General features: G+C 41.8%; 1 protein-coding gene across 1 annotated transcript in view; it reads right to left on the reverse strand.

Annotated features, from left to right (window-relative positions):
* The window catches only part of LOC111647059 (disco-interacting protein 2 homolog C), a 296,922-nt gene that overhangs the window by 17,149 nt on the left and 255,974 nt on the right, over positions 1 to 23,799 (reverse strand). Inside the window, 18 exon segments of the mRNA XM_087171235.1 lie at positions 984 to 1,095; positions 2,647 to 2,768; positions 4,231 to 4,354; positions 4,771 to 4,851; positions 12,149 to 12,258; positions 12,577 to 12,778; positions 13,849 to 13,963; positions 14,139 to 14,347; positions 14,437 to 14,573; positions 15,093 to 15,232; positions 15,968 to 16,018; positions 16,752 to 16,866; positions 18,062 to 18,181; positions 18,482 to 18,575; positions 18,783 to 18,847; positions 19,039 to 19,141; positions 20,806 to 20,915; positions 23,169 to 23,292. Coding sequence (XP_087027361.1) covers positions 984 to 1,095; positions 2,647 to 2,768; positions 4,231 to 4,354; positions 4,771 to 4,851; positions 12,149 to 12,258; positions 12,577 to 12,778; positions 13,849 to 13,963; positions 14,139 to 14,347; positions 14,437 to 14,573; positions 15,093 to 15,232; positions 15,968 to 16,018; positions 16,752 to 16,866; positions 18,062 to 18,181; positions 18,482 to 18,575; positions 18,783 to 18,847; positions 19,039 to 19,141; positions 20,806 to 20,915; positions 23,169 to 23,292 — 2,134 coding nt within the window.

Genomic DNA, 23,799 nt, shown 5'->3' on the forward strand with positions numbered 1-23,799 from the left:
ATCAGCACAGTGTTGTTTCCATTCATTCAGCATAGTACTTGAATTAATTTACTGTATTTAATTCATTTTTTCTGAATATTTTCAATGTTTGTCTCAATTTTGTGTTCTCTCTGGGACATTTCTGCACTGATCACCTGTCAATTAACCAACGTGAGCTTCATTAGTTTCATCAGTTTGATCAGTTTCTGTAAGTGTCACAAACGAACGAGATATAAACGATGCTATTTGCCTTCATTTTGACAAAACTTTGTAGAAACAGTACAGCAACATGACAAAGTTTTTGTAGAGTTCATGTATATGCCTAGCTTTGTGAGAAACTGTGTATGTAATCATCGAGGGGGATCCAAGTTTAAGTGACCACAACAAAATCTGCGTTTTGGCACCTCAGAAACATACCTAGTGTATGGGTCTAGGGTCGGAGACCTTGTGTCTAAAACTAAGAACAGAGAGCATGTTACTCCAGTTCTCAGGTCGTCGCTCTAGCTTCCAGTCAGATACAGAGCTCAATTCAAAGTTTTTACTTTTTGTCTACAAGTCACTAAATGGTCTGGGCCCTGAATATATTCCTGAAAAGTTTGATGTGTTTGAGGCCAATAGGTCTCTGAAATCTGCAGGAGCTGGTCGGTAAGTGGAGCCGAGAGTAAAAACTAAACAGGCTGGAACCAGCTCCCAATGGATCAAATCTGCCTGAACCAAAACTGGCTTTAAACAGAAGCTAAAACCTGCTCTGCTCTCTTCTGCCTTCATTTAATCTTTAAACTTGCACTTTAACGAGATATTATTTATTTTATACTCTGTGTTTTTACACTGTTTTCTTATTACACTTTTTACTTCTATTCTTATGTTTCTTTTATTTCTCTTAAGCACATTGAAAGACCTCTGTACATGATAATGTGCTATACAAATAAATGTGCATTGCTTTGCCTTGCCTATGTGTTTCTGTGTGTGTGTGTGTGTGTGTGTGTGTGTGTGTGTGTGTGTACCTGTGTCCATGACGGGGGGCCAGGTCCGGACGTCCACAGCGGCCGACGCCTCCTTCGACCTCAGCAGCTTAGAGATGAGCTGCGTGGTCATCACACACACTGAGCGGCTCACCTGCAGCACACAACAACACAAGACAAATTGATCAAATGCATCAGCGGTGACCATCGACTGAAACACCACATTAAATCACATCATATGACGTGTTATCCAACAGTGTGGAAAAGCGAGCATCATTTTAAACTCCCGGTGAGATTTACAGCAGCGCTGACCTCACACATCGACTCCTGCCAGCTCCTGCACAAAGACCAACGAGGCTCGTCGTGATTCACAACTCGCGTTCATTCATTCTGCTCATTTTTCCAGACTGCTGGCTTTTTCCCCCCGGTTTCTGGGAGCTGTCGACTCCTGTGCCCCCTTCACTCTGTCTTCCTTAGGTGTTCTAAGCTGAACACAGCGGTCTCCTGCGTGCAGTGATTTCACAGCCCTGTGGCTGGTTTTGCAAAAACCACTGTTTGGCAAAGAGCGTTGGATAGGAGGGACTCAGCCCCGCATGTTGGTCTGGAGTCTCTGGGACATACAGGCTGTGAAAGGTAGACTGATGAGGATAAACTGAAGTGGAGAGCCAGTATACTTTACTCAAAACTGACTTTCCACTCATTTGAATATTTGAATGATCAAGCGCATATTTCTATCCTCAGGTTGCACAAACTTTCCAGAGTCAGTGAAAGAAAATGTTAATAGATTTCAATCATCTGTTAAGAAATTCTTGTTCTCTCTTTGCACACATCATTTCTTTCTCTTAATCAATTTCTCAATGGAGATTTTTTCCACATTTCCTGATGGAAACTGTTGATGCAGTGGAGTCAGATTCTTTAACATGCAATTCATATTTGCAATAACTTTTCTTTTTTTTTTGCATTGAAAGACAAGTGAAAGCTTCCAGTTTATTACGCTGCTGAAAATAATCAGGAAACTTCTTCTAATAATTTTGTCCTTTAATTCTAAAAAACAGTTGTAACGCAACATCATAGTTTACAATCTCAGTGTGAGGAAGATGGTGACTAATTATGGGTAAAATCATAATAGGACAACCTGAAGTTTCGTTTTTAAAGGTCCCATATAGTCTAAAGGCAGATATCCATGTGTTGTTTGATTATAGATCAGGTCTAGGTTCTATATTAATACTGTGAAAGTATCAAAGCCTCAGTCCACAGAGAAATGCACACAGCCTGTATTCAGAAACTGAGCCTTGAAACCAGCCGTCAGGACTTCTGTAACTTTGTGATTTTTTGACTTTGTGCCTCTCCCGCCTGAACCCACCATCCAACCTTGCAGGATGGATTACCTGAAATCTGCTCTATTTTTATTAAATCACTCAGAAAACAGTCAGCAGTCAGAAGAGAGGCTCAGAGCCTCCTCTCTTCTGATTGGCTTACCGACCTGTTGTTACTAGAGCTCCAGAGAGAATCCTGAGAGAGGAGATGTAAAACTACACCGAGATGGTTTTTGGTTCTTAAAACCACAGATATATCTTCTTATGGATCAACACTTCAAATAAAATAATTGTAAAATATTGACCTTTAATGGTAACTCTGATTGTTACTGATGTTACTGCTGTCAGAACAACAGGATTAATAGGGCAGATACATGACAGTGTTTTACCTCTACGATCATCTTGACAGTGGGCAGCGTGGTGGCGATGTTCTGCAGGTGAGGCGGTCGCACTGTGATCGGCACGCAGCCAGCGTAAAGGCAGCCGTAAAACGCCACGATGAGGTCGATACCTGAAGGGAGGTACAAGAAGGGAAGACGATTTAAAGATGGGGGAGAGGGAGAGGAGGAGAAATAAAGGTAACAAGATCAAAGAAAGAAGGAGGGGAGAGAAGAAAGAAGAGAAAGAGAGAAACACAGGAAAGGGAGATTGGAGGGGAGATGAGGGAAGGAGGGATGAGGATGAGGAGAAATGGGAGGAAGAGAAATGAGGACAAGGGAGGAGGTGGAGGAATGGTGAAGAGAAAAAGGAAAAAGAGGGAGGAAAGAAAGAGAAGGAGAGATAAAAGGAGAAAAGAGAGGATTTGGAGAAAAAAAAAGGTCACACACAGACACACTGACAGAGGCGAGCAGGTTATATTGAGCGGTGGACTCTGGAGGCGATTAATTGAATGCTGCTTTAAGACAATCTCCCCGTGTCAGAGAATTTGTCCTGCATGGCTGCGTCTGTCCCGCTGTGATGGACGCACAGCTCTGTGTCTCTGACAGAAATTACAATTCTTTCCATTCTCATTAATTTTCTCCCCGGCACTATCCCTCCCTCTCTCTCTACCTTCGATCTGACAGAACTCTCTGAACGTCTTTGTCGTGTCCTTCCTCATTTGAAAACATCCAGAGTTTGTCCGTGTTTACACGTCAGCACATCATTACAAAGTTCTGCCATATTTAGTATAAACTAAAACTAAACCTGTTAATACTGACCATATACTACAGTACAAAAGCATCATGAGGTCCAACACTGATGTGGGTGATAAGGTCTGGACTGCAGCAGGCGTTCAATGGGTTTCAAGTCAGCGATCTGTGCAGGCCAGTCAAGTCAGTCAATTTTTATTTGTATAGCGCCAATTCACAACATATGTTATCTCAAGGCACCTTTCAAATAGAGCAGGTGTAGACCTTCTCTTTATAGTATTATTTACAGAGACCCAACAATTCCCACCAAGAGCAGCACTAGGCCACAGTGGCAAGGAAAGACTTCCTCTTAAGAGGCAGAAACCTTGAGCAGAACTGGACTCAGGGTGGGCGGGGCCATCTGCCTCCACCGGTTGGGTTGGGAGGGAGAGAGACAGTCAAGTCCTTCCACACCAAACTGGGAAGACCATTTCTTTATGGTGCTGGCTTTTGTGCACGAAGGCAATGTCATGTTGAAACAAAAAAGGGGTTCTCCAAACTGTTTAGTTACAAAGCTGGAAGAACACTACAGTTGTAACGCCCAGATTCTCTTTAAAAGGATCTAAGGGACAAAAATCAGACCGTATGTACCATTGAGTTCAAAACCAGTTTCCAAAGCCAGTTTACTGCTTTGTGAAAATTTCCCTAGAAGCTTTTATTTTGAAACATTAATGAATTTCATCAGGGAGTTTTTTTTTCTCTCCATTCTGATTCTTAAGTCATTTCTTCCACCGTCACTGCAAACACAAACTGTAAATCACAGTTTAACTTCCCGCTTCACCCTGATCTGCAGTCAGTGTTTACCTGGGGGGTAGACCAGTGCGACGTGGTCTCCGTCCTGCAGGTGGCCCCGTTCAGCCAGCATGGCGGCGATTTTCTCTGCTCTCTTATGCAGCTGGACACAAGTCAGAGAGCTGGCTATCGTACCCTGGACGAGGTCACACACACGCACACACACACACACACACACACACACACACACACACACACAAATGACTGACACGTTCAATCAGCAGATGTCATGTCATATTTTCCGTTGCAGCATCTCGGTGCTGAGCAGCTGTAAACAAACCAGTGGATCATATTGACATTATGCAAACTAACGTACCCGTCATGCAGAGCCAGCTCACACACAATCTCACACACAAACTGCATCATGACAGTGATTTCTATTCTTCTTCGTACCTGTTGTACTAAACAACATTCCTCCACACAAACAAACAATTTAATAAATATCCCATAAATCACTTTTATCTCTTTCGTTCTGTCATTTTCTTTCACAAGCGTTCAGTCATCTCACACGTCCTGTTTAAGGTGTGTGTGCGTCTGTCGTGGGGGTCTTACTCTGGAGTTGAGCAGTGTGTACAGGACATGGTCTGGGGTGGTCTGGGCTCTCCACTGCAACACCTCAGACAGGAAGAGGAACTGGAAGACACAAGCAACAATACAGAAACAGTCAGACTGGGTGACGACACACAAAACACACACATTAACAAATAAATACACACACACACACACACACACACACACACACACACACACACACACACACACACACACACAGCAGCAACTATTACATATAGGTATATTATGTTATTTATCTTATGTCAAGTTAAGTTTAGATGTATTTATCTAAAATTATTATCTTCAGACCCACATCATGAATCTTCTTGACATGATGAGTGGAATAAACATCCTGCTGAGCTTTCAATAAACTCCTCTAATTAAGTTTGTAAGGAAACTTTGTATGTGGGTTAAAACTCCTCAAAAAAGCCCCTTTTCCTCTAGTTTAGGGAAAAATAACGTCTTTTTATACATATTAAGATAATTCAGGGTAGTTTCAGGATTTATTGGCTAATTAGCAAATGTTAGCATGCTAAAATGCTAATCTATAGTGAGCATAAACATACCTGCTTAACATCGGCTTGTTAGCATTGTGATTGTGAGCATGTAAGCATGCTAACACCAGGAATATTAAGAGTGAACATTGATGAAGCATGCTGATATGATGATATTTAATGAAATATAATACAATTATAATGACATTTCTTGCACTTGATGGGGACGAGAGAGAGAGAGAGAAAGCGAGAGAGAGAGAGAGAGAGAGAGAGAGAGAGAGAGAGAGAGAGAGAGAGAGAGAGAGATGAATTAATGAATGGAAGCAGGAGAGACAGGTAAGGTAACGTACACGTTTCATACTTTACAACAGCAGCAGAGACAAGAAGAGGGAAATGGAAATTTGAGATGGGAGGGGAGAACAAATCAAGAGAGAGAGAGTTTGTTTCTGGCCTCATGAATTTTTCAAGACTTGCCGCTGAGCAGTGAATTGCAGGGAGTGTAATTCATGCTTCTTACGTTTTGTTCTGCCAGAGAAAGTCAGTTTTATTTGTGTGTGCGTGTGTGTATGTGTCTGTTCATGCTGCCAGCGTTCACGTTGCCATCTATGACAGATGAGATTTCAGCTTTCAGAGTCTTAACCCACCGACCGCAAAGCAAATGGACCTCTGCTCAGTGCCGTCACGTCTGGGAGGACTCGGGGTGCGCCTGATTTGTACTGCAAATCTCACAGGCTGACAGGAGATTGGGGTTTGACTACAGCAACCGTTTGGACTTGTGCAAAAATAATTAAATTGAAGTATCCGTGTTCAGATTTCAACCACAGGACTTCCTGTGCCTTTCTGCTTTCGAGTCAAAAAACATCTGAATTACAGGCGAATTACAGCAGAAAATTAATGAAAGCTTAAACAAAATGATAAATATGAATGAAAAATGCCATCAGTCCATCCCTTGTCGAAAATCTTAATAGAAAAGATAGAAAACAATGCATTTTTCATTAACTCTAGAAATTTCACAGATAAAAAAATATGTATATATTTTTTCTTTTAGCTCCGGTTTGATCTCCCCCTCAGCTTCTGAGGGAAATATCGGGCTTGTTGAATACTTAGGCTACGTCCACACTACTACTTTTCATTTGAAAATGGTGTTTTCAAACGAAAACGATCTCCGTCCAGACTATCACACCCGAAAACATACGCATACCTGAGCGATCACAAACACCGGGCATGTGCGATCTGGTGTAAACAGGAAGCAGATTGTCTACTCTGCAGTTGATTAGTTGCAAGAATAGTATGAGCGAAGAACAGCAAAGACAGTTGTAGCGTTAAAATGCAGAGTTTAACTGAACAACAGCTGCTAGCAAAGACAACAAGGTCAGTAACACTTGTAATAAATTATATATGTTGTGGTCAACACTGGTTGTCGAGGCTGATGAGACCCAATCAGGAGAGAGTAGATAGTGTAGGTGGAATATTTGAAAGGTCAAAACAAAAATACATTAAAGACTAAAAGGTTTCATGGATCTGAAATTTATCTTGTCATTTGATCAATTGTTAATACAAAAATATTGATAAAGTGCAGCTTTAAGTGGTGGTACAATATTTCGGGTCAGTCCCCTCCACATACAGAACGAAGTCTAAAGAACACAAATGTGCATGTTATGTGTGATCGACTGTGAGGTTGTGGAAAAACTGTGTGTTTTACATGAGTTGTCACAAAGACAAACGTCTCTGATTGTCAATTCAAGTGATTCTGTTGCACAGGAACTCTTTAAATGGTGCTCGTAACCTACAGCTGGAAAAACATCACTCAACCCCTCGCCATCCAAAGTTTCCTGTTTCACCCTTTAAAATCGCGTGGTCGACCCTCGGAGTTCGGCTGACGAAACGCCCTCTCATCTACTCACCCCCGGCTTCATGCATCACAAATCTCTGAGAGGGGAGAAAAAAAGGATTCAAACGAAGGTTTTTTCGCCCTCGATGAAAACATCACTCAGCTGCTTGTCGGCTCGACTCTGAGCTTTCATAAAACTTTCATTAAAGCAAATGAAAGTCTGCTTCCTTTCCAGCTCCCTCGGTTTCCTGCCTCATATATTAACATAACTGCTTAACTAGTGTTTGGTGAAAGCTCTCTTCCTATTACAGCTCCATGACTGCACATGTACTGTATGAACCAACAATGTCAGAGCGTCCGCAGCACAACCAGTCACAGAGGATCTTCACATGATGCACAATCTTCCTGATAAATCATGACAATCACAAACAGACCATGAAACTAAAATACTGAAAAAACTTTAAACGTCACAAGTGTTAAATCAGTAACAACTTTCAACATCTTTGGTCTTTAGTCATCTCTCACTTTGAAACAAATATCATAACTGACAGGTGTTTTTTAAAGTTGTGATGCCACCTGGGACCTGGGATCTTCTAGGTTTAATTAAATCTGGTTACATAATGACATTGCCTTGTCAATCAAGGCCTATATCCTTTATCATCTTGGAAATTGAGAAGCAAATTGTTTCAAATTTAGGCCAAAAATGCATCTGATGAAGATGGAGAGAGGAGGTGGAAACACAGCAGGGTGTCCCTCCATCTAACTAACAGGTTATATTTACTTTATGTAAATATCCAATTTACTCAATTTACAAAAAACAAACACATTTCAGCTGAATTTCTGAAATACTGAAAAACTAAAATGCCATGAAGTGATTGTCCTGAAGCATGAACTACATTAAAGTACATGAAGATATTTGTTTTATATAAGATATACTTTCCTCAAGCGCTTTATTTAAGTACAAGAGGTACTTGTAATTTGAGTACTTCAGTTTTACTCTATACTTATTTTCCACCATTCCACCAACCATTAAATTTTTCAATTCAACTGTATTTGTATAGTGCCACATCATGACATACATTATCTCAAGGCACTTTACAGAGTACGGTCACGACCTGAGAACATTGTAGAGAGAAACCCGACAGTTACTTGTAACAGAGCAGCTTGGTTTCAGGTTTCAGTTTCAGATTCCAGGCATCAAAAACAATCACATTTAAGTTGGTAAAATTGTGTTTTATGTGAGAGATGCTGTGACCCTCAGTTAAACCTGCAGAGCTTGACTGAAGCCTGAGATAAAATAAACTGGAACCTGCCTGTAGATAAAACCCATGTTATCTCTATGAGAGAGGACTGGCATGCTAAACACCAGCACAAAGAGCCTCTGTTTGCAGCAAGTGTGTGTGTGTGTGTGTGTGTGTGTGTGTGTGTGTGTGCGCGTGCGTGTGTGTGTGTGTGTGTGTGTGTGTGTGTGTGTGTGTGTGTGTGCGCTTTTGCTAAATTCCAGGCAGTAGATAGAAATCTGGTCTCATATAGTAGAATCGTGTCAGTTTGCTGGTGCTAACACACTGGAGTCGTACCGGTTTGTCATTATCAGACGGGATCCCAACACATTGGCAACCTGGCAGACGCACAACTCCACGTCACTTAAACTTACATAAATCAAACAGCTAACAGCAGCATCTATTGAACCATATGGACTATATGAAGCTATAAATCTGACAGTGAACCACAGGGAGCTTATTTAATCACATGAGTCTTCACCTCTACAAGCTCCCTGAGCTCAGAAAGAACATATTTTCATTCTGCTGCTGCTGCTGCTGCATGGTAGATTTCACCTCTGCAGTTTGTTCAGAAACTGATATCAGTGGATCATTTTTGGGGAAATCTGATATTTCAAATCTGATATTTCACTCTTGGAAAACTCCTGTTTTCCAAGAGTGAAGAAGCTCAGGTAGGTGAGTGGAAATGAGGTCCGTCTCAATGACTAGTTCAGTTAGTCTGCTGACTGTAAAACACGGTTGTAATAATATAAAATATGTCTTCATAGGTGAAGTTAGAATAATGTATATCAACAAAGACTTAAAATGTCCTTACATTTGCTAACAACTCTATTATAAACCATTTTTAAATATCTATATTCTGATTACACAGAATCTACCAAGACTTGTACTTTAAAGGTCTGAATATCTATGTAAGAAGATATATTTGTGGTTTTAAGAACCAAAAACCATCTCAGTGTAGTTTTACATCTCCTCTCTCAGGATTCTCTCTGGAGCTCTAGTAACAACAGGTCAGTGAGCCAATCAGAGGAGATGAGGCTCTGATCCTCTCTTTTTGGGACATCACAAAGTCCTGTCAGCTGGTTTTAAGACTCAGTTTCTGAATACAGGCTGTGTGCATTTCTCTGTGGACTGAGGCTTTGATACTTTCACAGTATTAATATAGAACCTAGACCTGCTTTATAATCAAACAACACATGGACATCTACCTTTAGACTGTATTGAGCTTTAAAGTGACTTTATCTTATGAAAAATACAATTTCAACATCACTGTCTGACCTGTTAAAAGTGTCTTGGACAGTACTTTCTTAAAGTTAGTGACCTCACATGAACCTTTGCATGCACTCACTCTCTTAGACATCATTAATCTGTCATTGTTTCCAGCTTGTGATTTCCTACACACACGTTTTCGTGGCTCCATTACGTTCTGATTTATATTAATCTGTGTGTTTGTGTGTGGAAAGCAGGACTCCAGACTGCTGAGGCTGATCTGGCCCCAGTGTAACAGAGTCAAGTCAACCTTCCACTTGGACAAATATCAGAAGAAGAATCTGAGAAGACATTTAACGTAAATCACATTTCACTCTATGAGATTACGCTGACACACCGCACACACACACACAGACACACACACACACACGTTTCAACAAACAAATGAACAACTGCAGGAGCAACAGCCTGAGGAGCAGGAGGAGCTCATTCACACAGAGGGCTTGGTTTTCAGAGGGATGGAGGTGGAGGTTCCTCAGAAATGTGACGGATGGATGAAGAGACAGATGAAGGTTAACTTAATGGATATGTTGATATATATGTGTCAAACACATAGTATGCTCAGCTCCTGTTCTTCCCTTAAACCTGATTAGCATTCAGCAGACTTGGATTCAAGCTCCAGCATTTTCATACAAAATCCCCACATCACAAATTTCATTTACACGTTTAACTCGCTGAAAAATCACAGTGTCAGTGAAATTAAAGCAAATTCATAAACTCGTCCTGCAGGAGAGCGGCGCCTCTTTATCGCCTGCTGAGCTAAAGTTACCAAAGTCTATTAAACCTTTACTTCAACAAAGAGGAGCGAACATGTCGCTCTGCACAAAGGAATCCAGTCTGAGCTAATTGTCACCGATATGATCATCCTGTTTGAAGCCTCAGGACTATTATTTTCTGTTCAGTGTGAATTTTGAAAACGGCAGAGCAGAGGTTGTCAAAATGTGATTAGCAGCTACTTCAATTCCAGTCTGGGTACAATCTTCAGCTTTGTGCTCTATATTTAAGAGAGCTATTTGTAAGTTTTGCTATTGCTATATAGCCAACGTTAGCATTAATAGCTCTTTACTTACCAGTCTTGATGCTAGCTTCAGCCATCTTGTTTACGAGACAAGAGGTTATCATACGTCCTCTGAGCAACTACTTCTTCAGGGCAGACTGGACGCTACAGTGACTCGGTATCGGAAAATGCTGGAGCCAGCAGGTTAGCATGCTAACTTCAGTAGAAGAAAAGAAGTGATAGAAATAGAAAAAAAAAAAGGGGGTTGTTTTCCACCACTGAAGACGGCTCTTAGTGAGTAAAGGAATGAAGTTTGATGCTGAACTCACGTTTCTTCTAGACTGGTAAGTAAACAGCTGCTATAATAGCAAAACTTACAAATATCGCCTTTAACATGTCACCAGGGCTGTAGCTACAACTGGATCAGACAATCAGACAACAGGGGGAGTCATCGTGCCCCAAAAATCTGAGGATGCTTGTGCAGTTTAAGTGGAAAGATTTTGAAAACAGCTTCTTCATTTACATCCAAACCAAAAACACGACTGGCAGCATGTTATGACTCTGGATGATGATGATGATGATGGTGGTGCAGGCTTGCTGCAGCCCCCCCAGCATGCTGTGGCAGAGGTGGTGGTTATTATTTGGGGCCTGTCTCTTGGCATTAGAGTGTACAGAGTGTGAGTGCAGCTGCCAGACAGCCGCTGTAACTGACGACGTTTTCAGCCCGAGAGATGAGAAGAAAATCAGTTCTGTCAGTAACACACTCCGCCTGTTGCTCTCCATCACTCCTGGTCTCACTCTTGGTCGTCTGCTTTCTTAAATTATTCTCTGTTGTTTTCTCTCTCTTCTGTGTTTTTCTCTTTATTTATCATTTTCTCCTCATGTCTGTTTTTTCTGCGCCTGTGACCTCTTTCTTTTCCTCCTGTTTTATTCACTTTTTAATGACATGAACAGTGTTCAGCGTTCCTGAGATATTGCATTCACAAGGGCAAAACCACCAGGTCACCATGACCTTAACCTTTGACCTTTGACTACCAAAATCTAATCAGTTCATCATCGAGTCCAAGTGAATGTTTCCAGCTCAAGTCGTTACTGAGATGTCAAGTTCACGAGACTGGGACAGACGGACAACCCAAAAACATAATGCAACAAAAAGGCAACTTTGCATCTTGAACGCAACAGATTTCTATAAATTGTTGGAGTTTTTCACTCTGACCTTTAAATAAGGCTTCAGCTTGAACTTCCAGTTAAAAGACGATGACTTAAAGGAACAGACAGCGCTGCTAAAAAATGACACTGTGATGTGATGAATGCTATAAATAACAAATAATTAACTGCGGGTCAATTAATTGACGAGAAAAGAGCCAAAAAAATGAGTGTCACATGAAGAAATGGAGCCAAATGCGTCATTATTTGTACGTGTGTGTGTGTGTGTGTGTGTGTGTTGATGTTTATGATGATGATGAAGATGATGATGAAAACCAGCAGACCCCCCTCTCACACACACCTTCCTTGCCTGGTCATTGTCTTCGATTTGACCCAGATCCCTGCCGCTGGCCTGAGCGATCCTCTTCCCCGACACCAGGTTCCCCACCATGACGGACGCAGGACCGATCTCTGAGGAAGAGGAGGGAGCAGAGGCAAGATGAAGACGAGCGATGTGAGAGCAGATGGCATCATTCATTCGTGTGTGATCACGTGACAAAGCATCTTTAGTTTTATAAAAACACAACATTGACGGTGCAGCCACACACATCCGTGTGTTTCTGATAAAATCAAACTTTCTATCACTTTTTATTTTATTAAATTCTATTAAACCTCTATCCATCGAACATCATTTTTAATTCGTCTTCAACCAAACCCTACGTAAGCCGACGCTTTGGCTCCAGAAAATGAAATTAAACTCCGCCATGTTCATACGTCTTTGCACTCTACCTGGCTGTTTCTGCCGGGGCTTGGGCAGGTTGGTGACGCAGGTGTGCGGACACATGAGCACGTTGCAGGGGTGCAGCGCCCCCTCCAGGAAGAGCTGCTTGGTCTCGGACAGGTGGATGCCACCCAGGGGAGTCTTGGGCAGAGTGTTGGAGGGCACCAGAGCCAGGCAGTACACCCCCACCTGGTGGATACCGTCTATCGCCTGCAAGGTTTAGGAAAGGTGTTAGAAACATTTTTTTTATTCTGTACTTCCTCTCACGATTTCATGATGTGATTCCTGTTGGATAAGTGAGAGATATTTGAGATGGCTTTTATTTTTCTGATTATTCACTGTTTCCCAGAAGCGACAGTTGTTTTTCCAGGAGTTTAAAATGTTCATTTCACAGTATCTAAACGCTGACTGTGTCTATGACCAGACGAGCTAAATGAAAAACACAGACAGGCAGAATATGTGTGATGGTAAAGGAATAAAGAGATTTGGTTTTATTGCAGCCGTAAAAATGCAGACGACTTTTATAGTTTCACCACAGTCTCCACACCGGCTTAGAGAGAGCTGCAGTTTGGACCGAGATTTTATCTGCACAGCATGAATGTACAGCTTAGTATTATATACTGGATGGGAGTGTGAGTGTGTGTGTGTGTGTGTGTGTGTGTGTGTGTGTGTGTGTGTGTGAGAGAGAGTGTTGGTAAGTCTGACAGAGTGAAAGAGACAGAAATGTGGTGTGAAAGAGTGTGTGTGAGCTGTTTTCTCTGGTTTGTATGTGTCTGTCTGGTGTGTGTGTGTGTGCGTGTGTGTGTGTGTGTGTGTGTGTGTGGCAGTTTTCCGGAGCTGGTTGGTGCAAAAAGGAGAAGTCAATAATTTCTTATTGTCAACAAATCTCATGAAAACCTCAAAACCTCCCACGTATTCATCCGTCTCTTAATACTTTCTGACTTCTGCTGTCACAGTCTCAAATCACACTGGCTCATACTGAAGATGTAAATCTTTAAAAAACATGAAGTTTCTTTTTTGTCTTCATAAAACAACTGGTTAATGTAGTTTTTTATCAAACAAACAGGAGGAAACAGTGCGTTAGTCAGGGACTTTTTTCAGTGGTGGGTTAGTTAACGTTTGGTTTTTTGGTGAGAATTTGAGGCAGCAGGACAGTGTGTGTGCAACTGAGTCAAAATAAACTTCGGTGTGTGAAGTTTGTGTGATGGTGACGGAGGTGATGGCGATGGCGACTGCTCAGTGCAGCAGTGAGGCTCACTGATGCGTTTGTAATAGTTCACCTGCAGGACTCGGCTCATCCACTGGAAGCTGTCCTCCTCGGTGGAGTCCGGGCGCTGCTCGGCCACCACCACGATCCTCTCATCATGAAGCACCGTGATGGAGAACACTGCTATCCTGCAACACACACACACACACAGACACACAGACACACAGACACACAGACACACACACACACACACACACACTGTGTCAGCATAAGTCACGGCTAGACTGAATGATGAAGTAAGAATATTTCAGCCACAAGATGGAGACGACACTGATGGAGTCTGAAGCAGCAGCAAACACGTACCTGCCCCTGTAGACAAACTTCATGGGCTCCACAGCAAGCGCCGTGGCAACGATGTCGTCAGCGTTATGCCGACGCCCCCCGACCACCATCAGACCGTCCATCTTCCCCGCCACAAAGATCAGACCCGCAGGTCCGATGAAACCCAGCAGGCCGGTCCTGGTGAAGGGGAACTCGCTGACGGGAGCCCCGCTGTTGGACATGGGGAAGACCTGTGAGGAGGAGGCACAGTCCAGCTTCAGTGAGACTTCAACGACAGGAAGGTGAGAAGTTCATCAAACAAAAGCATTCACACGCTCACCTCAAAGGTGTTCTTGGTCATGCCAGCCAGGCCGTAATAGGAGGTTCCCGTGGCGACAGAGCAAACACACAACTCTCCGATCTCATCGGTTTTACAGAGCAGAGGGACGCCCTCTGGCTTCACCACGCACATCACAGCTACAGACACAGAGAGATGAAAGATGTAAACGTGGTACAATCAGTGATAGAGACAAGTCAGATGAGACAGATGAGCAGCCGTCAAAAAAAAAACTATTCTTTTAAAGTTCAAAAGTCAATAACAAAGAAAAAAACACTCACACACACAAGTTTAGGGGATTGTGTGTGAGTGTGGTACGAAAGAATTTAAAAAGAAAGGAGAAAAAAAGAAGGAACAAAACAAAGGAGAAAAGTTTGGAGCAGGTTGAGCGAATTCTTTGTGGCGGGAAGCTGAAACAAAGATGTTCTCTTCAATGATAGTCAACACTTCTGAGATTTCTTTGAGGATTTTACCCAACAGACATTAAGTTTTAATCTACAGAGTAACAAATAACTCCAGCTATCAGATAAATAATCAAAAACCATTGTCTACCTGCAAATGTAGAAAGTTTCCTGGAAGCTTAAAAGCTCTATAAACTACACTTGAGTGGTGATTTCTCTCTGTGAGAGTCTCTGGGATCAGGATCAGGTGTGTCTCACCTCCGGGCATCACAGAGCCGACATCCTGCAGCGTGAGGACCGACAGCTTCTCCTCGGAGTCCACACGGATCACACCGTGACTCAGACCCTGCATGGACAACACGCCACGACCAGGAGGGGTGCTGCCCTCCTCCACCGGCCTGTGAAAAGTCAGGACAGAAATCACAATTTGTTTTGTAAAATGAGAAAATTTGGGAAAGTGATGATATTTTCTGACAGAGGGCAACTTTAGAAAGTCAATATTTTTGGAAAGTGAAGAGAAATTGTGGGTATTTTTGATGTTTTTGAAAATCAGAAACATTTCTGAAGATTTTTTGAATGAACTCAAATTAGGTCAGTATTTTTGGAAAGTGAGAACAATTTGGAAAAGTGAGAACAAATTGTGGAGGAAGACATTTTTGTAAAATAATATATTTGGATGGACATTTTTTGAAAGCAGTTTGAGTGAAGAGAAAATTGAGAGTTGAGTGTGGACAATTTCAGGACATTTTTTTGGAAGTAAGGACAGTTTTGGAAAGGGAAAACATTTTTACAAACATTTATTGTAAAGAGAGGACAAATCTGGAACCTGCGGACATTTTTGAAAGGCAAGAACATTTCTAAAAAGTCAGGAAATATTTTGGTGAAGTGACGACATCTTTAGAAAGCAAGGACAAATTGGAAAGTGAAGACATTTTTAGAAAGAGAGGACACTTTTCAAAAGAGAAGGCGACTTTAGAAAGTAGAAAAGTTTTGGAAAGCTAGGATATTTTTGGAAAGTTTTGCAAGGTGAGGGTATTTTTGACCCGTTGTCATCAGGCTGTTTGAAGGTTAATTAGGTTGAAGTCAGGATCACACTGCTGTATGTCAGTGAGGCTCCTCACAAGTGAACGTACCGTTGTGTGTGAGTGGGTGTGTCCTGTTCTGTGACTTTTGAAGCTGCTCCTCTGAAAATAAAGTGAGTTCATTACTGTCACACCCACTTAGATAAAGTGCTATTTATTTGCATGTGTGTGGCACAAACACACACACACACATACACACACACACACACGCACACGCACACACACACACACACACACACACTTGAAAGAGAGACACACACACATGAACTTTTACAGTGTTGTAATTAAGATCATGAGGCCGACATGTGACTGACAGCTGCCCTGGTTTATGGAGTTTACATGTTGAACTACAGTGTAGATGATGAAAGAGGATTATAGGTTGTGAGTTCTGTTGTTCAACAGCCACAAACCTGTAAAGTCGGGACTTTGAATGAGTTACAATAAGAGCGGGATGTCGTGGAAGGAGGATAATAGCCACTAAAACAGCTTCTTATTTACTGAAGAAATAAATCTGTATTATGTAAAATCACAGGGAAAAAAAACCCTGTAAGTGTTTGGAGCCATAGAATAAGTGTTTTATATTTAATGGGTTTAAAATTTGAGGATGTGACAACTTCATTATATTTTTTAAAAATTAAAAAAAAAACTGCAGAAAATCTGACACTTAGCCGACTAAACAGAAATAATTTGAGACTTTTCCTTCTATATGTTCCTGAGGACACATTTTTCTCTTTTCCAGTCTAGACCCACATGTTTTTAAAAAAGACACACACATGTGGAAAAACTACCCCTGGCACATGTGTGTATGCGTGTCTGTGTGTGTGAGTGTGTGTACCTCCTTATAGCTACAGTGAGAGCCTCAGGGGAGCTGGCGCAGGGACAGATGACCTCCGGCCTCAAACCTTTAGTCTGGAAGACGTTGAGGAAGGCGTCACAGGACGAAATCGACCCTGAGCGAGACAGTCAAAACCTCAGTGCCTTTGTCATTCAGCAAACAGCAGCTCATTACAGCTGCTCTTGTCGTTTTAATTGTAACGCTGTAGTTTCCACTGGGGATCACATCCTACAGTGTTTTTACACTTTCTGTTGCTCAGCTGCCAGAATCCAGAGAGGACTTGGTAAAAATGTTGATGTAGTCATTAGGATCGCCTCAGTTACTGCCGTGCACTCTCTGAAGTAAGCTTTACAAACATCGTGAAAGACTAATGGACTTTTTCCCCCCTGGGTTTCGCCTCTCAGGCTGTTTACAGTCTTACTGCAACAACAACATGTTTTGTGGATTTCAAAAAAGGAATGTTGCTTAACGTGAAAAAATGACAAAAACCTAAAAATACAATAAAATTCAGTAAGATAAGGAAGTGAGGGACGGTGCTGCATTTAGTGAAAATGCAAATACAAGAATAGACTGTTAGTTCCAGGGCAAAATATACGTTACTGCATTAACAGTGAAGCTGTTTATGGTATTTCTAGTTCTGTTGTTCAACTTCCATTATGATGAAAAACACAATATCCATTACAATGTACTGGTCGGTCCATATTCATGGTTCCCAGCGGAGGAACCCTTTAGCTTTAACCCTCTGAGGTCGACGGATGTTTCTATTAATATCTTTGTGATAATACAGGATAGAAATGTGGTTTGAATGTCGTTGAAATCTGTTGACTCTCCACGTTTCATATTCTTGCAAGATTGCACATGACTCAAAGCCAGAGCTAGAAGGCCTCGAAGCAGGCCTCTAAAGTTTGTTAAAGCAGAGTGACAGACAACGCTTCGACTCAATCTAATTTTTAGGCATTTATTATACATTTATCTCATATTTCACTCATATATTGAACTATTTTTTATGAAGCTAAGACTTTGGTAAACCCATTTCAACTCATCCACATCAGTAAAAGTTTGTTTTCACAAGAGATTTGGAGAATTTAAAAAACTAGGCTTCAGTTTTTCAGCAGTGCAAAGGGTTGGAAAAAGGCCTCATTACAGAACGAGCTGAAATAGTTCTGAAAATTGTGACATAAACAACTTTTAAAAGATGAATTTAAGAAAAAATGTAGAAATTGAGAAAATACCCTCAGACCTCAGAGGGTTGATGACTTCATTAGCTTTACTACACAGCAAAGCTACGTCTTTAGAGAGTGTGTTCTTACAGGGGTTTGAACCGTCAGCCACAACCAGCATGCGCAGGGAGCTCAGGTTGATGTCTCGCTGGTCCCGATGGGCCACCAGAGCCCAGTGCATGTCCCGCGACTTCACACACGCCACTTTGGCTACACACACACACACACACACACACACACACACACACACACACACACACACACACACACACACACAAAAACCATCATATCACATACAGTGTTTACACACATTACGTTACTGTAAATCACAAAATCAGACTTTCTTAACATAACCAACCATTAAAAAATTATGCAACAGTGTGTAGAACAGAAACTCACATCTCAAAGTTAATATGGAAATGGTTCATTGATATTAACTTTATCCATGTTTCACAGGTTCTTCTGAAGCACTAACTAGTACTTTGTACCAGACCAGGGTGGATATTTTACCTTTGTACTGGCAGACTTTCTGGATCCAGGACAGAGGGTTGACCTTCATGAGGGCGTAGGGAATACTGATGACATGCATCATATTCATCACACTCTGACAGACACAGAGAGAGAGAGAGAGAGAGAGAGAGAGAGAGAGAGAGAGAGAGAGAGAGAGAGAGAGAGGAGTTGTTTTTTTAAAGCATTAAGTTAAGAATGGAATATGAATAACTGGCGTTTGCATAAAAGTTTAATTTCCTTATTATGCATTATTTAAATTGATTAATCAACACTGTTCTGATTAAGGTGGGTTTCTCCTTACAGTCAGGACGGCGTGCCACAGTCCGACATCCTTCTTGAAGTCTAATACATTCACTATGGTCTCAGCTGGAGGGCGAGACAGAGACATTAACATTAACGCCTTATTCAGTGAGACAGGACATTATTTTAAATACAGTTGTACAGTTTAATTGACTCATTGCTATTATAAGCAGTACTCTACACCATCTGAGGTGAGAGGAACTACAAACTGAATAAAATGAGGTGTAAATGTATTTGTGTGTGTGTGTGTGTGTTACCTTCTGTGTATGAGCAGGACTGTGTGAGGGCCTGACAGTGTGTGAGCATGGATATCCTCATCACCGTCACGCCGAGAACGCTGCCGTCCTTACAGGTTTTATACTGGACAAAGACACAGACGCAGACAGAGAGAGGTGTTCTTACTGTGAGACTTTACGGATTATTACTGAAACATTGCTAAGACACCGTTGACTGCAGTTGACAAGGAGACCGCAAAATATTCTGCTAATATAGATATAGTATGAGTAATTTACACTGCTAATGAAATTTTAAAAACATCCCATAAGAAACTTTACTATTATACCCACTATAGTTTACAACAGTACACAACAGATAGATAGATAGATAGATGCACCATGGTACCTTTAAAAGAACAGTATACTATGTTATATATATATATATACACATATATATATATATAGTCATGGCAGACTGGACGCTACAGTGACTCAGTATCGGAAAGTGAGAAGATGGGCCAGCAGGACTGGAGCTAGCTGGTTAGCTTAGTTAGAAGAAAGGTGATAGAAAATAGAAGCAAAACATGAGTTAACATTGGTGTTGCATTCCATTACTGTAGACAGCTCTTGGCAACGTTTCATTTAGACTGGTAGATAAACAGCTATAAGCCAGGCAACTTTCATTATGGTGTTTTCATATGATACATTTCACAACAGAAATCTTTTGTATATCTGCAGGGTTGTTTGGCTCTTGCACATAAAGGTGAGGCACTTACAAATCTTCCTCATCATTTGACCTTTTATTAGCCAATTAGCAACAGTCCACCAAAGAACAACACATGAAATACAATGACAGCGAGTCCGTTGCCTCTGACTCCTGTTTTGTTTACCAGTGTAGGTTATAAAACAATACAGTACATCTTGAGACACTGTGATACTAATATTAATATATTTTTGAGGGCTAAATCAGCTGTAGAAGTATTGACTGCTGGATTTAAGCTTCTTTTTTACTCAGTTTCCAAAACCAGAATGATGTCTGAGTGCTGTGGAGTCGACAGTAATCAATGACATTCTTTCCAAAATAAGATCTCCTCTCTCTGAAAAGTCTGGCACCTATCTGACAAAACAACTGCTGGCATGAAAATGAAGCTATTAAAGTTATAAAAAACTGAGACATTATCTTTCAAATAAATGTTAAAGAAGCCACAGGAATAAGATGCACAGTAATTTCATCTGTCTCGACTGTCTGAGTCGCAGCTTCTGTTAAAAACTAAAGGTCGGGGTGTCATGTGCAGAGGCTACAGTCCTCGCTGCAGTCGGCCCCGGCTCGAGTCCTGCATCGGACGGGCCCTTACTGCATGTCATTCCCCCTCTCTCTGCCTCCCCATTTCCTGTCTCTCTCTACTATCCTGTCCAATAAAGGCACAAAAGCCCAAGAAAATAAAATTTAAAAAAAACTAAAGGTCGATCGTTTTTTCAATCATCCCTCTTCTTTCATCATTTTCCCTCTCGGCCTTTTTCAATCGGTGGCGCAATCAAGGAGACATTTCACCTTGCTGCCGGTGCAATTAAGGCCCCAGCTGCGCGAGGGGTCGTTAAGTGAATTCAAATCAATCAGACGGGATGATAGCATTGACCGGCAGTCGGCAGAGAAGCAGCGGTTCTAATTCAAAAGACATGTAACACCATTGATTTCCATTCATAAGACGGTAATGACCGAAACTCCACGAGTGGAAATGTTTTAGTGCCCCCGAGTAGACACGCTTCAGTGTTGGTATCAGTGTGTGTGTGTGTGTGTATGTGTGTTACCTCGATGTAGGCAGTGTCTTGGTTGGCGTCCTTGATATGTGGGAACCAGTCCCGGGGCGGTTTGGAGAGGTGTTTGGACTCTGCGACGAACCACAGCACCTTGGGCCAGCCTGGACACACAAGGACACAAAACAAACCTCCACTTAAGTCTCCAATGTATGAAAAGATGTCTTGGTGAGAGGATTATGGGTAAGGAAACTAATGTTTGGGAAGGCCTGTCTTCAGTTGTTTTGGGAATGTTGGCGACATTTTTATTGTAACATTTATATCTTGATTTAGCTGTTGAACCTCCTTTAGACTGGATTGGGACTGGAACCAGATTTTGGATCAGTACTAGGACTGGTTCTGGATTTTGACACCTCCAGTGTTCTTTACTTTTTAATTTTTTTTTTAATTGATTTTTACTGATCTCCCTCTTGCTGGTGACACCGCCTTTGATCTATTTGCACAAATACTAAGACACTTGTATTTCTGATTTACTGTTGCCTTATAGGACTTGCATGTTTTATTTTTGCTGTCTTGTGTAAAGCACTTTGTAATGTGGGTTTAGACAGGTGCTCCGCCCATGTTGTGATGGTCAAGGATTCCAATGACACCATATACGACACCATAACCTGCTCAGATGAAGTGTCTCACAGTGTGATTTTATCCCAGAACCTAAGCGAGACTTTATAACGTCCTGTCTGTTGCATACAAGCTTAATCGTTTTGTTAATCAACCCTGACAACACAGTGGCTGTAGGGAGTAGAACAATATTCCATACGACCTTAAAAACTTAGCTTAAAACTTCAAAAACACAGTGATTGTTTTGTTGCTGTTGTTGAACCTGTTCTTCACTGTGCAGCCTTTCTTGCAGCCACATTTTCAGAGCTGAAGGGGGAACTTGTTTGCCTGTGGAACAGTTGACCACAGTGATCTCTAATCGCTTTGGGTCCATCCAACCCCAGTCTGTTGGAGGTGGCATATTTGACCTTTGACAGAGCCATGAAGGCCTATGCTGCCATGTCATCGGCATCCCAGGTATCCCATGTTGTATCCCTGCCCCTGGCTGCAAATGCAGATACTGTGTCACAGCCAGTTGATGGTTTGGAGACACAGGAAGGGCCTCAGAACTGTCAGGACCCAGAGACGTGTCAATCTCACTCTCATGGACCTGAAGTGGCATCCACACCCTCCTCCGTTTAATTTAATCTCAGATATTTTAAGCATATCAGTGAAAAATATATCATATATATCTGTATCTGTATTATCTGGTCAAGGAGAGCATCATGTTGAGCGTCTACATGCATAGATTTTACTCCCACTGTCACAAAGACAGAGTTTCATCATTAGGATGACGTGCTGCTCAGCGCTGAGTGTTTATATGGCAGAAGATGAGCGAATGTAAAAACCCTGAGTATGTGAGAGCTGTTATGTCTGAATTAATGCTGATGTTCCTGCCAGGCAGCGAGACAGAAGAAACAATCAGCCATGTGAATGAGATGAGTTTAAAGCCTGCTGATCAATAAGAGGAGCACTCCACCTTAATGAGCCACACACACACGCACACGCACACGCACGCACACACACACACACACACACACACACACACACACACACACACACACACACACTCCTAAATCCATGCTGAGTGAGGAGCAGTAAATCTGGCGGCATCACGTTGCTATTTATACATCCATTACTGAAAAGCAAACAGTCGTTATTAATCACTAGGAGATTCTCTCTCTCTCTCTATTCACTGCTAATGTCTCTCTATCCTCGATCATGCATCTCCTTCCATCCGTTCTCTTTCTCTCCTCCGTCTTGTCAGTAGTTTCTCTATCGATTTGCATTACTGCTTCACTGACTCTCTCTCTCTCTCTCTCTCTATGTCTCTCTATCATCCTGTCATCCATCACCCAGCCAGCTGTCTGCTGCCATCAGTCTTTCCATTCATCCCACACGGGAGAGACACGGGAAAGCGGCACCGAAACAAGAGAAGCACGGCCATACTCTGACCTCTGACCTCTGTATGAGTGGTTGTGTGTGTTCACATCAGTGTATTGTCACATGTGTGTTGTCAGCTCATTATATATTACTGCCTTGTAACTGCACTATAACAATATTTCCAGTCCATTTATATTTAATTCAATTTTATTATAACAGATTTTTTTTCTACTTTACTGTGTTTTAAAATACACTTCCTCACGTTTCTGTAAGAAAAGCACTTCTTGTTGACAGACTTGGGTGTGTGTGTGTGTGTGTGTGTGTGTGTGTGTGTGTGTGTGTGTGTGTGTGTGTGTGTGTGTGTAGCCACAGATAAACTGCTGGTATGTGCACAGGTGTGATGACAGGATGTATGTGTGCGTTTATTTATGTGAGACCTTTGAACTGTGGGATCTCTCCGGTGGGACTCTTGGGTAACCCTTTGTGGCAGGCGTCGCTGGTCAGAGCCACCGTCACTCCACAGCTCCCCAGCAGGAATCCAATCTGCTGACTGCCGGCATCCTGGAGAGAGACAGACGGATCAAACGTGATTAAACAGCTGGGTTGGGTTTGTAGTTAATCAATACGTGTTTCTGGGTCCTGCTTAGCTCCTCTGTTCTCTACAGGTGCAAAGTGGGAGGTGTTAGATTGGGTTTCCAGGGTTCTGGGTGTAAGCTTCAACACTGAGATTGACATGAAACTCTCTTGCTTGAATCATCCACACGACGATTTCTCTGTGGACTGAGGATTTGATACTTTTACAGTATTAATATAGAACCTAGACCTGCTTTATAATCAAACAGCACATGGACATCTGCCTTTATACTATATGGAGCTTTAATACAATTGGATTTTGCTTAAATCATTGAAACCTTCCCAGTGGAATTGTTAAATTTAGTTTGTAGAAATGGATTTCTCTTCCTGTGGGACGTCATCTGTGACTGAATGATGTTCAAACTAAAGCTCCAGGAGTCGGTCAGAAATGTACAGAGACCTAAGCAGGAAGTTCTATTTCTACCAGATTCATAT

Source organism: Seriola lalandi, unplaced genomic scaffold (genome assembly GCF_002814215.2).
Source record: "Seriola lalandi dorsalis isolate HSWRI2012SDOR001 ecotype SW California unplaced genomic scaffold, Sedor1 jcf7180002054982, whole genome shotgun sequence".
In the NCBI taxonomy this organism is placed as follows: domain Eukaryota; kingdom Metazoa; phylum Chordata; class Actinopteri; order Carangiformes; family Carangidae; genus Seriola; species Seriola lalandi.